The following is a 14,457-nucleotide window of genomic DNA, read 5'->3' as shown; positions in this document are numbered from 1 at the left end:
GGAAGGTAAACCAGAAGAACAGAATTCCACAGGCAGGCAGTTTTAAGAAAGAAGCTTTGTTACTGGAATTTTTGTTTAGATTTAATCATGAATAGGGAGTAAGGGAAATTGTTTATAGTGTTTGTAGAGAGACGAGTGTTTTTTTTTTTTTTTTTTAAGGTTTAGAAAGTTGGGGTCATAGATTGAAGCAGAGACGAGCACTTACCATGAAAATAACAATGGAGTAGAGACAGGCTTGCAACATCTCTTCTGTGGGAAAGAGGTTGCAGGGAATAAAAAAGGGCATCACCTATTAGGTTTTGAACTTTAAGGCAATGTAGGGTGCTCTGAGCAGCTCCTGCCCAGATTTGGCAACAATACTCCATTTTATAAAGGTAGAGGATTGCATTGGGAGTGAGATATCTTCTGGAGCAGTAAAATGATGCAACCATTTTTTTCAGCGACCTTGGCAACAGATTTGATGTAAGTCTTCCAATTTAGGTTAAGAGTGAAGGTCAGACCCAGAAGCTTATCAAAGCAAGGAGCTTCTTTGAGACGAGAGTCATTTATATCAATTGGGGCCAAGTGGGGATCAGAGCGTTTATGGCAAAACGATAACAGGTTGGCATGGGATGCGTTAAAATTGACCATCCACCTTTTGCTTTATTGTACCATGTGCTCAAGGTAGGAGAAGAGAGATTCTGAGAGATCTTGGTCGTTTTTGGCCTTTGAAGTGAGTGTCATCTACATGGATATCGACGAATGAATTTAGAATGTGATTTGATGAATACAAGGAAGAAAGTTGGGCCCAGGATGGATCCTTGAGGCACATATCAAATTATGAAGTATCTGATTTGAAAAATTCTTAAAATTGAGAGAAGTTAATTGTAGTCTATGATTTTGACAAAATATTGAAAGTGCATTATTTTAAAATAGTACATGGCGGATTGCTTATATTTTTTTTTTCTTTTTTTTTTGTAAAAAATAAGTCTACATGTCTTACTCAATCATTTTTCGTACATGACACGTAAGTATGTAGTAATGTTTTTGATCTACTCAGTTCATGGATCACACGGATCTGGCCTGAACAACTTGATGCCATCAAGTTGGTGCATAAGTGTCAAAGGTAAAGTATGACAAACTCAATGACGTGGTTTCAACCAACTAGAAAGCAGATCCGCACTACAGAGTTCCACAGTGAGCAATTCTAGGGAAGAAACTAAATAAAAAAATATGGCTTATCTTTACACTTTGCTGCAGTTTCATGGATCATCCAATCATCAGAAGTGTATTAATAAAATTCTGAGCGTTTATACATTTGAATGTAATACATGCATCATCATCATCATCATTGTTTTCCTCCTCCTCCTCCTCCTCCTCCTCCTCCTATTACTCCTATGATATTTCTTAGAAACCGTATTTGAACTTTAAAAATGTTTGTATTACCTCAGGATATGTTTTCACCGCCATTTACCAAAGTGTGGCATTAGTTTTTATATTTTCATGTTCACATCGTGATACTTTTTTTTTTTTTTTTTTTTTTTTTTTACTATTCTGCCATCATTGCTAGATAGGAAAAAAAAATGAAATTAATATATTCATATAAAACGAAATGTAAAAAAAATCATAAAAAAATGAAATGGATATATTTGTACGAAATGAAATGTAAAAAAAATCAGTAAAAAAAATGAAACAGATATATTTATACAAAACGAAATGTAAAAAAAAAAAAAAAAAATATTGTCTGTATGGTAGATTCAGTCCTCAAATAAAAATCTTTCCTATGCAGGAATTCTTGCACCAAACGTTGGTACCAAATTTACTGATAAATTGCTTGTGGACTATAAGATTTTATAAGATTGATATAGGGTGGAAATAAAATCTGTTTTTATATTAAAGCCGGGTTAACCACACTCTCTGTCTCGCACACACTTTTTCTCTGTCTCACATACACTCTCTCTCTCTCTGTGTCTCGCACACACACACACACTCTCTCTCTGTGTTACACACACACACACACTCTCTGTCTGAGTCTCACACACACACACACACACACTCTCTCTCTGTGTCTCGCACACACACTCTCTCTCTGTGTCTCGCACACACACTCTCTCTCTGTGTCTCGCACACACTCTCTCTCTCTCTCTGTGTCTCACATACACTATCTCTCTCTCTGTGTCTCACACACACTATCTCTCTCTCTGTGTCTCACACACTCTCTCTCTCTGTCTCACACACTCTCTCTCTCTCTCTGTCTCACACACACACTCTCTCTTCTGTGTCTCACACACTCTCTCTCTCTCTCTCTCTCTGTCTCGCACACACTCTCTCTCTGCGTCTCGCACACTCTCTCTCTGTGTCTCGCACACACTCTCTCTCTGCGTCTCGCACACTCTCTCGCTGCGTCTCACACACACACACTCTCTCTCTCTCTGTCTCACACACACACACACACTCTCTCTCTCTCTGTGTCTCGCACACACTCTCTCTCTCTCTCTCTGTGTCTCGCACACACTCTCTCTCTCTCTCTGTGTCTCGCACACACTCTCTCTCTTTGTGTCTCGCACACACTGTCTCTCTCTGTGTCTCGCACACACTCTCTCTCTCTGTGTCTCGCACACACTCTCTCTCTCTCTGTGTCTCGCACACACTCTCTCTCTCTGTGTCGCGCACACACTCTCTCTCTCTCTGTGTCGCGCACACACTCTCTCTCTCTCTGTGTCGCGCACACACTCTCTCTCTCTCTCTGTGTCGCGCACACACTCTCTCTCTCTCTCTGTGTTGCGCACACACTCTCTCTCTCTCTCTGTGTCGCGCACACACTCTCTCTCTCTCTGTGTCGCGCACACACTCTCTCTCTCTCTGTGTCGCGCACACACTCTCTCTCTCTCTGTGTCGCGCACGCACTCTCTCTCTCTCTGTGTCGCGCACGCACTCTCTCTCTCTCTGTGTCGCGCACGCACTCTCTCTCTCTCTGTGTCGCGCACGCACTCTCTCTCTCTCTGTGTCGCGCACGCACTCTCTCTCTCTCTGTGTCGCGCACGCACTCTCTCTCTCTCTGTGTCGCGCACGCACTCTCTCTCTCTCTGTGTCGCGCACGCACTCTCTCTCTCTCTGTGTCGCGCACGCACTCTCTCTCTCTCTATGTTGCGCACGCACTCTCTCTCTCTCTGTGTCGCGCACGCACTCTCTCTCTCTCTGTGTCGCGCACGCACTCTCTCTCTCTCTGTGTCGCGCACGCACTCTCTCTCTCTCTGTGTCGCGCACGCACTCTCTCTCTCTCTGTGTCGCGCACGCACTCTCTCTCTCTCTGTGTCGCGCACGCACTCTCTCTCTCTCTGTGTCGCGCACGCACTCTCTCTCTCTGTGTCTCGCACGCACTCTCTCTCTCTGTGTCTCGCACGCACTCTCTCTCTCTGTGTCTCGCACGCACTCTCTCTCTCTGTGTCTCGCACGCACTCTCTCTCTCTGTGTCTCGCACGCACTCTCTCTCTCTGTGTCTCGCACGCACTCTCTCTCTCTGTGTCTCGCACGCACTCTCTCTCTCTGTGTCTCGCACGCACTCTCTCTCTCTGTGTCTCGCACGCACTCTCTCTCTCTGTGTCGCGCACGCACTCTCTCTCTGTGTCGCGCACGCACTCTCTCTCTGTGTCGCGCACACACTCTCTCTCTCTCTGTGTCGCGCACACACTCTCTCTCTCTCTGTGTCGCGCACACACTCTCTCTCTCTCTGTGTCGCGCACACACTCTCTCTCTCTCTGTGTCGCGCACACACTCTCTCTCTCTCTGTGTCGCGCACACACTCTCTCTCTCTCTGTGTCGCGCACACACTCTCTCTCTCTCTGTGTCGCGCACACACTCTCTCTCTCTCTGTGTCGCGCACACACTCTCTCTCTCTCTGTGTCGCGCACACTCTCTCTCTCTGTGTCGCGCACACACTCTCTCTCTCTCTGTGTCGCGCACACACTCCCTTTCTCTCTGTGTCGCGCACACTCTCTCTCTCTGTGTCGCGCACACACTCTCTCTCTCTGTGTCTCGCACACACACTCTCTCTCTCTGTGTCTCGCACACACTCTCTCTCTCTGTGTCTCGCACACACTCTCTCTCTCTGTGTCTCGCACACACTCTCTCTCTCTGTGTCTCGCACACACTCTCTCTCTCTCTGTGTCGCGCACACACTTTCTCTCTCTGTGTCGCGCACACACTTTCTCTCTCTGTGTCGCGCACACACTCTCTCTCTCTCTGTGTCGCGCACACACTCTCTCTCTCTCTGTGTCGCGCACACACTCTCTCTCTCTCTGTGTCGCGCACACACTCTCTCTCTCTCTGTGTCGCGCACACACTCTCTCTCTCTCTCTGTGTCGCGCACACACTCTCTCTCTCTCTCTGTGTCGCGCACACACTCTCTCTCTCTCTCTGTGTCGCGCACACACTCTCTCTCTCTCTCTGTGTCGCGCACACACTCTCTCTCTCTCTGTGTCGCGCACACACTCTCTCTCTCTCTGTGTCGCGCACACACTCTATCTCTCTCTGTGTCGCGCACACACTCTATCTCTCTCTGTGTCGCGCACACACTCTCTCTCTCTGTGTCGCGCACACACTCTCTCTCTGTGTCGCGCACACACTCTCTCTCTCTCTGTGTCGCGCACACACTCTCTCTCTCTCTCTGTGTCGCGCACACACTCTCTCTCTGTGTCGCGCACACTCTCTCTCTCTCTGTGTCGCGCACACACTCTCTCTCTCTGTGTCGCGCACACACTCTCTCTCTCTCTGTATCGCGCACACACTCTCTCTCTCTCTGTGTCGCGCACACACTCTCTCTCTCTCTGTGTCGCGCACACACTCTCTCTCTCTGTGTCTCACACGCACTCTCTCTCTCTGTGTCTCGCACGCACTCTCTCTCTCTGTGTCTCGCACGCACTCTCTCTCTCTGTGTCTCGCACGCACTCTCTCTCTCTGTGTCTCGCACGCACTCTCTCTCTCTCTGTGTCTCGCACACACTCTCTCTCTCTCTGTGTCTCGCACACACTCTCTCTCTCTCTGTGTCTCGCACACACTCTCTCTCTCTCTGTGTCTCGCACACACTCTCTCTCTCTCTGTGTCTCGCACACACTCTCTCTCTCTCTGTGTCTCGCACACACTCGCTCTCTCTCTGTGTCTCGCACACACTCTCTCTCTCTCTGTGTCTCGCACACACTCTCTCTGTGTCTCGCACACACTCTCTCTGTGTCTTGCACACAGTCTCTCTCTCTCTGTGTCACGCACACACTCTCTCTCTCTGTGTCACGCACACTCTCTCTGTCTGTGTCTCGCACACACTCTCTCTCTGTGTCTAGTACACACTCTCTCTCTCTGTGTCTCGCACACACTCTCTCTCTCTGTGTCTCGCACACACTCTCTCTCTCTGTGTCTCGCACACACTCTCTCTCTCTGTGTCTCGCACACACTCTCTCTCTGTGTCTCGCACACACTCTCTCTCTCTGTGTCTCGCACACACTCTCTCTCTCTGTGTCTCACACACAGTCTCTCTCTCTCTCTGTGTCTCGCACACACTTTCTCTCTCTGTGACTCATACACTCTCTCTCTCTGTGACTCATACACTCTCTCTCTGTGTCTCGCACACACACTCTCTCTGTGTCTCGCACACTCTCTCTCTCTGTCTCTCGCACACACTCTCTCTCTCTCTCTGTGTCTCGCACACACTCTCTCTCTCTCTGTGTCTCGCACACACTCTCTCTCTCTCTGTGTCTCGCACACACTCTCTCTCTCTCTGTGTCTCGCACACACTCTCTCTCTCTCTGTGTCTCGCACACACACTCTCTCTCTCTCTGTGTCTCGCACCCACTCTCTCTCTCTCTGTGTCTCGCACCCACTCTCTCTCTCTCTCTGTGTCTCGCACCCACTCTCTCTCTCTCTCTGTGTCTCGCACCCACTCTCTCTCTCTCTCTGTGTCTCGCACCCACTCTCTCTCTCTCTCTGTGTCTTGCACCCACTCTCTCTCTGTGTCTCGCACACACTCTCTCTCTGTGTCTCGCACACACACTCTCTCTGTGTCTCACACACACACTCTCTCTGTGTCTCACACACACACACACACACACACTCTCTTTCTGTGTCTCGCACACACACTCTCTCTCTCTCTCTCTCTTTCGCACACACTCTCTCTGTCTCTCTCTCTCTGTGTCTCACACACACTCTCTCTCTCTCAGTGTCTCGCACACACACTCTCTCTCTCTCTCTGTGTCTCGCACACACACTCTCTCTCCGTGTCTCACAGGCACACACTCTCTCTCCGTGTCTCACAGGCACACACTCTCTCTCCGTGTCTCACAGGCACACACTCTCTCTCCGTGTCTCACAGGCACACACTCTCTCTCCATGTCTCACAGACACACACTCTCTCTCTGTATCTCACAGACACACACTCTCTTTCTCTCTGTGTCTCACACATACACTCTCTCTCTCTCTCTCTGTGTCTCACACACACACACTCTTTCTCTCTCTCTCTGTGTCTCACACACACACACTCTCTCTCTCTCTCTCTGTGTCTCACACACACACTCTCTCTCTGTCTCACACACACACTCTCTCTCTGTGTGTCTCACACACACTCTCTCTCTCTCTCTGTCTCACACACACACACACACTCTCTCTCTGTGTCTCACACACACACACTCTCTCTCTCTGTGTCTCACACACACACTCTCTCTGTGTCTCACACACACACACACTCTCTCTGTGTCTCACACACACACACACTCTCTCTGTGTCTCACACACACACACACACTCTCTCTGTGTCTTGCACATACTCTCTCTCTGTGTCTCACACACACACACACTCTCTCTGTGTCTCACACACACACACACACACTCTCTCTGTGTCTTGCACATACTCTCTCTCTCTGTCTCACACACACACACTCTCTGTGTGTCTCACACACACACTCTCTCTCTCTGTCTCACACACACACTCTCTCTCTCTCTCCGTGTCTCACACACACACTCTCTGTGTCTCGCACACACTCTCTCTCTCTCTGTGTCTCGCACACACTCTCTCTCTCTCTGTGTCTCGCACACACTCTCTCTCTCTCTGTGTCTCGAACCCACTCTCTCTCTCTCTCTGTGTCTCGCACCCTCTCTCTCTCTCTCTGTGTCTCGCACCCACTCTCTCTCTCTCTGTGTCTCGCACCCACTCTCTCTCTCTGTGTCTCACACACACTCTCTCTCTGTGTCTCACACACACACTCTCTCTGTGTCTCACACACAAACACACTCTCTCTGTGTCTCACACACACACTCTCTCTGTGTCTCACACACACACACACACACACTCTCTTTCTGTGTCTCGCACACACACTCTCTCTCTCTCTCTCTTTCGCACACACTCTCTCTGTCTCTCTCTCTCTGTGTCTCACACACACTCTCTCTCTCTCTCAGTGTCTCGCACACACACTCTCTCTCTCTCTGTGTCTCGCACACACACTCTCTCTCCGTGTCTCACAGGCACACACTCTCTCTCCGTGTCTCACAGGCACACACTCTCTCTCCGTGTCTCACAGGCACACACTCTCTCTCCGTGTCTCACAGGCACACACTCTCTCTCCATGTCTCACAGACACACACTCTCTCTCTGTATCTCACAGACACACACTCTCTTTCTCTCTGTGTCTCACACACACACACTCTTTCTCTCTCTCTCTGTGTCTCACACACACACTCTCTCTCTCTCTCTGTGTCTCACACACACACTCTCTCTCTGTCTCACACACACACTCTCTCTCTGTGTGTCTCACACACACTCTCTCTCTCTCTCTGTCTCACACACACACACACACTCTCTCTTAGTGTCTCACACACACACTCTCTCTCTCTGTGTCTCACACACACACTCTCTCTGTGTCTCACACACAAACACACTCTCTCTGTGTCTCACACACACACTCTCTCTGTGTCTCACACACACACACACACACACTCTCTTTCTGTGTCTCGCACACACACTCTCTCTCTCTCTCTCTTTCGCACACACTCTCTCTGTCTCTCTCTCTCTGTGTCTCACACACACTCTCTCTCTCTCTCAGTGTCTCGCACACACACTCTCTCTCTCTCTGTGTCTCGCACACACACTCTCTCTCCGTGTCTCACAGGCACACACTCTCTCTCCGTGTCTCACAGGCACACACTCTCTCTCCGTGTCTCACAGGCACACACTCTCTCTCCGTGTCTCACAGGCACACACTCTCTCTCCATGTCTCACAGACACACACTCTCTCTCTGTATCTCACAGACACACACTCTCTTTCTCTCTGTGTCTCACACATACACTCTCTCTCTCTCTCTGTGTCTCACACACACACACTCTTTCTCTCTCTCTCTGTGTCTCACACACACACTCTCTCTCTCTCTCTGTGTCTCACACACACACTCTCTCTCTGTCTCACACACACACTCTCTCTCTGTGTGTCTCACACACACTCTCTCTCTCTCTCTGTCTCACACACACACACACACTCTCTCTTAGTGTCTCACACACACACTCTCTCTCTCTGTGTCTCACACACACACACACTCTCTCTGTGTCTCACACACACACACACTCTCTCTGTGTCTCACACACACACACACTCTCTCTGTGTCTCACACACACACACACACTCTCTCTGTGTCTTGCACATACTCTCTCTCTGTGTCTCACACACACACACACTCTCTCTGTGTCTCACACACACACACACACTCTCTCTGTGTCTTGCACATACTCTCTCTCTCTGTCTCACACACACACACTCTCTCTCTCTGTCTCACACACACACACTCTCTGTGTGTCTCACACACACACTCTGTGTGTCTCGCACACACACTCTCTCTCTCTCTCCGTGTCTCACACACACACTCTCTCTCTCTCTCCGTGTCTCACACACACACTCTCTGTGTCTCGCACACACTCTCTCTCTCTCTGTATCTCGCACACACTCTCTCTGTATCTCGCACACACTCTCTCTGTATCTCGCACACACTCTCTCTCTCTCTGTGTCTCGCACACACTCTCTCTCTCTCTGTGTCTCGCACCCACTCTCTCTCTCTCTGTGTCTCGCACCCACTCTCTCTCTCTCTGTGTCTCGCACCCACTCTCTCTCTCTGTGTCTCACACGCACACTCTCTCTGTGTCTCACACACAAACACACTCTCTCTGTGTCTCACACACACACTCTCTCTGTGTCTCACACACACACACACACACACTCTCTTTCTGTGTCTCGCACACACTCTCTCTCTCTCTCTCAGTGTCTCGCACACACACTCTCTCTCTCTCTCAGTGTCTCGCACACACACTCTCTCTCTCTCTCAGTGTCTCGCACACACACTCTCCTTGTCTTGCCTTTGATAATATTTGTTATATATTTGTTTTTTGACAACTTTTTCGAATCTATGGGTACAGTAATACAAACCCGTTTATTCTTATCACACCTAATCAGAAATATAATTGCCCAAATCTTTGTGAGTATACTCTCTTATAATGACAAAAATACTGCAACAACATAATACTCCCAGACTGTGGGAATGTCTGCCTTTTAATTAAAGCTTCTTATTTCTATCTTCGGAAAGACTAACCAAACATGAAAGATTGATGGAAGACAGCAAGACATTTATTCAATGTGGTCTTCATTCCAAATCACTTACCAGTGTGTATGAGAGAGAGGGAAAACCAGAGAGAAAGATCAAAATCGCTAATTACTATATCTTTTCAGCCCATGTCATTACATGCATAAATGCCTTTTATGCCCCCAAATAGACTCTTTTTATCACTCTCTCGCTTTGATCCATGTGACATCATATCTGTTGTTAGTAATTTCTCACAGCTTAAACAATTTTCAGCTTGGGATCGTCAAGTTAACCTTGTTTCTTTTGTTTGTTGTACGGCATTCACCCTTAGCGGATTGAACCAGCTTCCTCCAAAGGAGGAAGTGTCAAGGGAATATTAAATTTCAATCGCTTGTATAACCTGGTGACCTTGGTTAACTCCTTAACGGTTTCCATTGCCTGTTTTTCTCAACTAACTCAATGATATACTAAGAGATCTACCAGTTTAATGTCTAAGATTATGACCTTGGTGGAAGTATACATTCTTTGAGTGATTTCATATAATTCTTCTTTTTTTTTTTCTACATGACAGAAAACTAATCAAATCAACAAAAAGTGATCATGGCTTTTATAAACTTAGAAATATTTTAATTTATTTTTTAATTTTTTTATAGGATCCAGAAATTCTCTGTTGGGATCTGCGTAATCCAGGCACAATTCTTTGTGCTATGCTTCGGCAGGCTGAAACTAATCAACGGATTTATTTTGATTTGGACAGGTAAGTGAACACTGACCCTTTGACTCCTCTGCCTAATTAGTTCTTAGCATTCTTAGTTGCGACGAATTGAAAGTTAATTTATTGATTTTTTTCTATCTGAATCATGTAATTATTCTGACATTGCTACTACAAGTCAACCTGCCTAGGGTGATTTGATTGCCGCTACAATACAGTTTATATAATTGTACATACATTGCACTTAATTACAGTTAGTAATTTGCTAGCAAAAGAAATCATTTGTGTAGCGAATGTCATGTTTCATTTTCATAACGACTAACCAAACTTATTTGACTGTTTATAGATTCTTGACCCCTTTGGCTAAGATCATAGCATAGTAACTGTTCCAATACGAATCTTCATGCTTTGTTATTGATCAATGAAGGAAAAAATAATTTTCGGTTTCCTTATTTTGTTTTTTAGTCCTCACATTCCATAAGCAATGTTTCTGACAAAGGGAGAAGAATTGCTGCTTTTTTTTTTTTTATGTTAGATTTTATTCCATCTAACACTTGCCATTGACAAGTTTTTGATCTTGAAGTAATATTTTTGTAACTTCTTACATTAAGTTGCTTCATGCCTTGTTTGGAGCGATTTCCATAAAAAAAACAAAAAAAAACATACAGCAACCCTGGAAGGGTAACTTGTACTACAATTTCATCACAGCACATTCCATTAAAGTACTTGCAAAACAGGTACACGACTGTAATATTGCGGTGATGGAACAGGGGTTGGAGATTTGTTGCTAGTGTGGGAGCTATTAGATTGGACACTCTTTTTTAAATCCTGTCAAAGGGGAAGAGACTACTGCACTAGCCCAGATATAACAATGCCACTCCATGCATGTGCGAATGGCAGCTTTGTAAAAATACAGGATACTGTTATGTTTGAGTTTTCTAGCATACTAGAGGGAGACACATTTCTTTGCAGCAGCCTTGGCAATGTCTTCGATTATTATTAATTAAAAAAAAAATTGCTGTTTTTTCTTTGGTCAAACATTATTCCATATAACACTTATCATTGGCTTGAAGTTGTATGTTTTTTCAACTCCTTATATTATGGAGCGATTTCCATTTACAAAATAAAAAGATGCTGTAAATTATCACCCCCTTCCCCCAAATGTTAAAACTAATGCAATTTTTGACAAATATTAAAAGAAAAAAGAAAAAAAGCTCTTTCTCAAATGTTAAAACTAATGCAATTTTTGACAAATATTAAAAGAAAAAAGAAAAAAAGCTCTTTCTCAAATGTTAAAACTAATGCAATTTTTGACAAATATTAAAAGAAAAAAGAAAAAAAGCTCTTCCTCAAATGTTAAAAACTAATGCAATTTTTGCAGATATTAAAAAAAAATAAAATGCTGAAAAGTACCCCTCTTCTCCAAATGTTAAAGTCCAATGAAATTTTTGGCAAATATTAAAAAAAAAAAAAGCTGAAAATTACTCCTCTTCCATAAATGTTAAAACTAATGAAATTTTTGGCAAATATTTAAAAAAAAAACAAAAACAAAAAAAAAACTGAAAATTACCCCGCTTCCTAAAATGTTAAAATTAATGAAATCTAATGAAATTTCTGGCAGATATTTAAAATAAAGATACTAAAATTATACCCCCTGCCCAGATGTTAAAACTAATGCAATTTTTGGCAAATATCTCAAAAAAAAAAAAAAATTCCATTACTTTGTAAACAAAATCAACCAAATGTTGTGATCTCTGTTTTACATTATTGAAGTGATCGTGTAGGGACCTCACATGCTTTACTGTTTTTTTTTGCTTTTTTTTTTTGTTTCTGTTTTTCTCAAAACTATTTTGGTTACATGTCATGGGTTTTTAGATGCTCACTGTTTGATTATAAATTCTGAGCCAAAACGTTGAGCCATTTTAGGAATTTCCAATCGTTTGGGATTTCATCAGATCAGTAAAAGCAATCGGCTGGAAATCTTTCATGAATCTCTTTGAAATAAAACATTTCCTATTCTAAGAAATATATCGAATACATAAAGTAAAGTAAGTTTATTCCTCCAATCTTTGTGCTTGATAGATTTCTTTCTATGAAATCAATATTTGATTTTGATTTATCAATGCTGCTTTATGGAACACTAGTTTATGTTCTTTACAGCAAAAAACGTATTTCAATTTCATTTCTCTCCAAAAAATAATTTATTTGAATGTAAATATTTAAAAAATGGACACCATCTTAAACAGTTTTTAATAATGGCTAAGTTAGTAGCAGTCACCACCGAATTAACCTATGGCTGAAAAAAAAAAAGAAAAGGGTAAAGGAAGTTTTAATGTTAGTTTGGTTTTTATTACCTCCTTTATTTTATTACCTTAAAGAGAGAAAGGATTGCAGACAGCCTTCTTTATGTATTAAATTAATAGTGTCATTATATTATACTTCCCTGTTGGGTTAATTACTTAGCACACATACTATTTGTAAAGACAATCTGTAAGTTCAAGCATCACCATATAGTTATTTTTACTCTGATCATGTTCCAGAATGAATTTTAATAAAATTTTCATAATCGATTTCATTGAACTTCATATTTAATCCAATCAGCTCTGTTTTGATTCCTAATATTATAGAGGGAGTCAGAGAAGCTAATCCTTTTGAAGTCTCATTTCATAATACTGCTAGTGGTAAATGCACCAGCTCAGATGTAGCAACAATACTGCATAGTGGCTTTGTAGAAATACAGAATACATGCAGGTATGAGTAGTTTTCTAGCATGATAGAGGAAAGCAACTTTCGAAAGGTCATAAATACTACGAGTAGTTCATCATTGCACATTCTGTTAAAGTACTTGTAAAAGAGGTACAGGGATTTAGCATTGTGGTGATGGGACAGGGGTTGGAGTTTGGTTGATAGTGCAGGAGCTATTAGATTGGAGACTCTTTTTTTTATCCTATCAAAAAGGAAGAGACTAATGATAAATGCACTAACTCAGACCTAACAACATCACTCCATGTACGGGCGAATGGTGGCTTTGTAAAAATACAGGATACTGTCATGTGTGAGTAGTTTTCTAGTACAGTAGAAGGAGACACCTTTCTTTGCAGCAGCCTTGACAGTGTCTTCATGGCTATTAATTTAAAAAAAAACTCCTTATTATCAGTAACCTATATCATCTATATATATATAAAAAGCAAAATGTGTGTGTGTGTGCATTTTTTGTGTATGACCAGCAAAGGCTTCAGGAGGGGAGGGGGTCGCTCGGGCTGGTTAGTCTTTCTTAGAACCTTTTATGTGCTACTTAGATTATAATATCTACGATTTATGAAAGGAGGTGGGGTGTATCTTTTATTTGGGTGACTTTTACACGCTATTTTCGCAGTATTTCTTAGTCTTCACGTGTTTATTTGGCTTTTCCATATATATGCGAAACTGAACCCATAGCAAAATAAGCCTCCCTGGCACTCATGCTCGGGATGTCCAGAAAGTAATGAGGTTTGATCAATGCAGCCAAAACCCGTCATATCAGACAATTGCTATTCATTTGGACATTCCCCTTTTTATGGGAAGCTGGTTTTCTCCAACATCTTGGCAAGGAAACAAACAACATACACAGAAACTGGCTTGCAGCCAAAGTTAAGTGCGGGATTTCATTTTGCTATTATGGCGTGAAGTTTGACCTCATTAATTTCACGCGCCTGTCACTTAACTTTTTAATCGTTGACTTTCTTAATTGTTTAATTTCACCCATTCCCAGTTCTCTCCCGGCGTAGTGTGGTGGTAAGTTATCAACCTATTGACCTCGAGGCCTACCTACCTACCAAAACTTTTTTTTTCTTTTACACCTCAAACATCCAGGCAACGCCGGATACCCCTGCTAGTCTATATATATATAAAAGGCAAAAGTGGGGCATGCGTTTTTATATGTCCAGCAAAGGCTTTTCTCACGGACTTAAGAACGTTTTATATACTCCCTAGATTATAATAGCTACGATTTGTGAACGGAGGTCGTCTCTAGATTTATTTTGAGTGAGTTTTTAAAAAAAAACAAAAAACCTGGTTTTCAGTGTTTCTTTGTCTTTTTCGTATAAATAAAGTGAAACTGAATTGAAACAAAACGATTCGCTTGGCCTTCGTGGTCGGCACGTCTTGAAGGCAATCAGCTTT

The 14,457-nt window shown here is 43.8% G+C and overlaps 1 protein-coding gene across 1 annotated transcript in view; it reads left to right on the top strand.

Annotated features, from left to right (window-relative positions):
• The window catches only part of LOC145296861 (telomerase Cajal body protein 1-like), a 245,506-nt gene that overhangs the window by 124,100 nt on the left and 106,949 nt on the right, over positions 1-14,457 (top strand). The window contains exon 10 of the mRNA XM_080142995.1: positions 10,238-10,341. Coding sequence (XP_079999121.1) covers positions 10,238-10,341 — 104 coding nt within the window. The remainder of the gene's footprint in view (positions 1-10,237; positions 10,342-14,457) is intronic.

Source organism: Euprymna scolopes, chromosome 17 (assembly GCF_053919585.1).
Source record: "Euprymna scolopes isolate OS-2025 chromosome 17, ASM5391958v1, whole genome shotgun sequence".
Lineage (NCBI taxonomy): Eukaryota > Metazoa > Mollusca > Cephalopoda > Sepiida > Sepiolidae > Euprymna > Euprymna scolopes.
The sequence above is the reverse complement of the archived record's forward strand: the minus strand, read 5'-3'. Positions and strand labels throughout refer to the sequence as shown.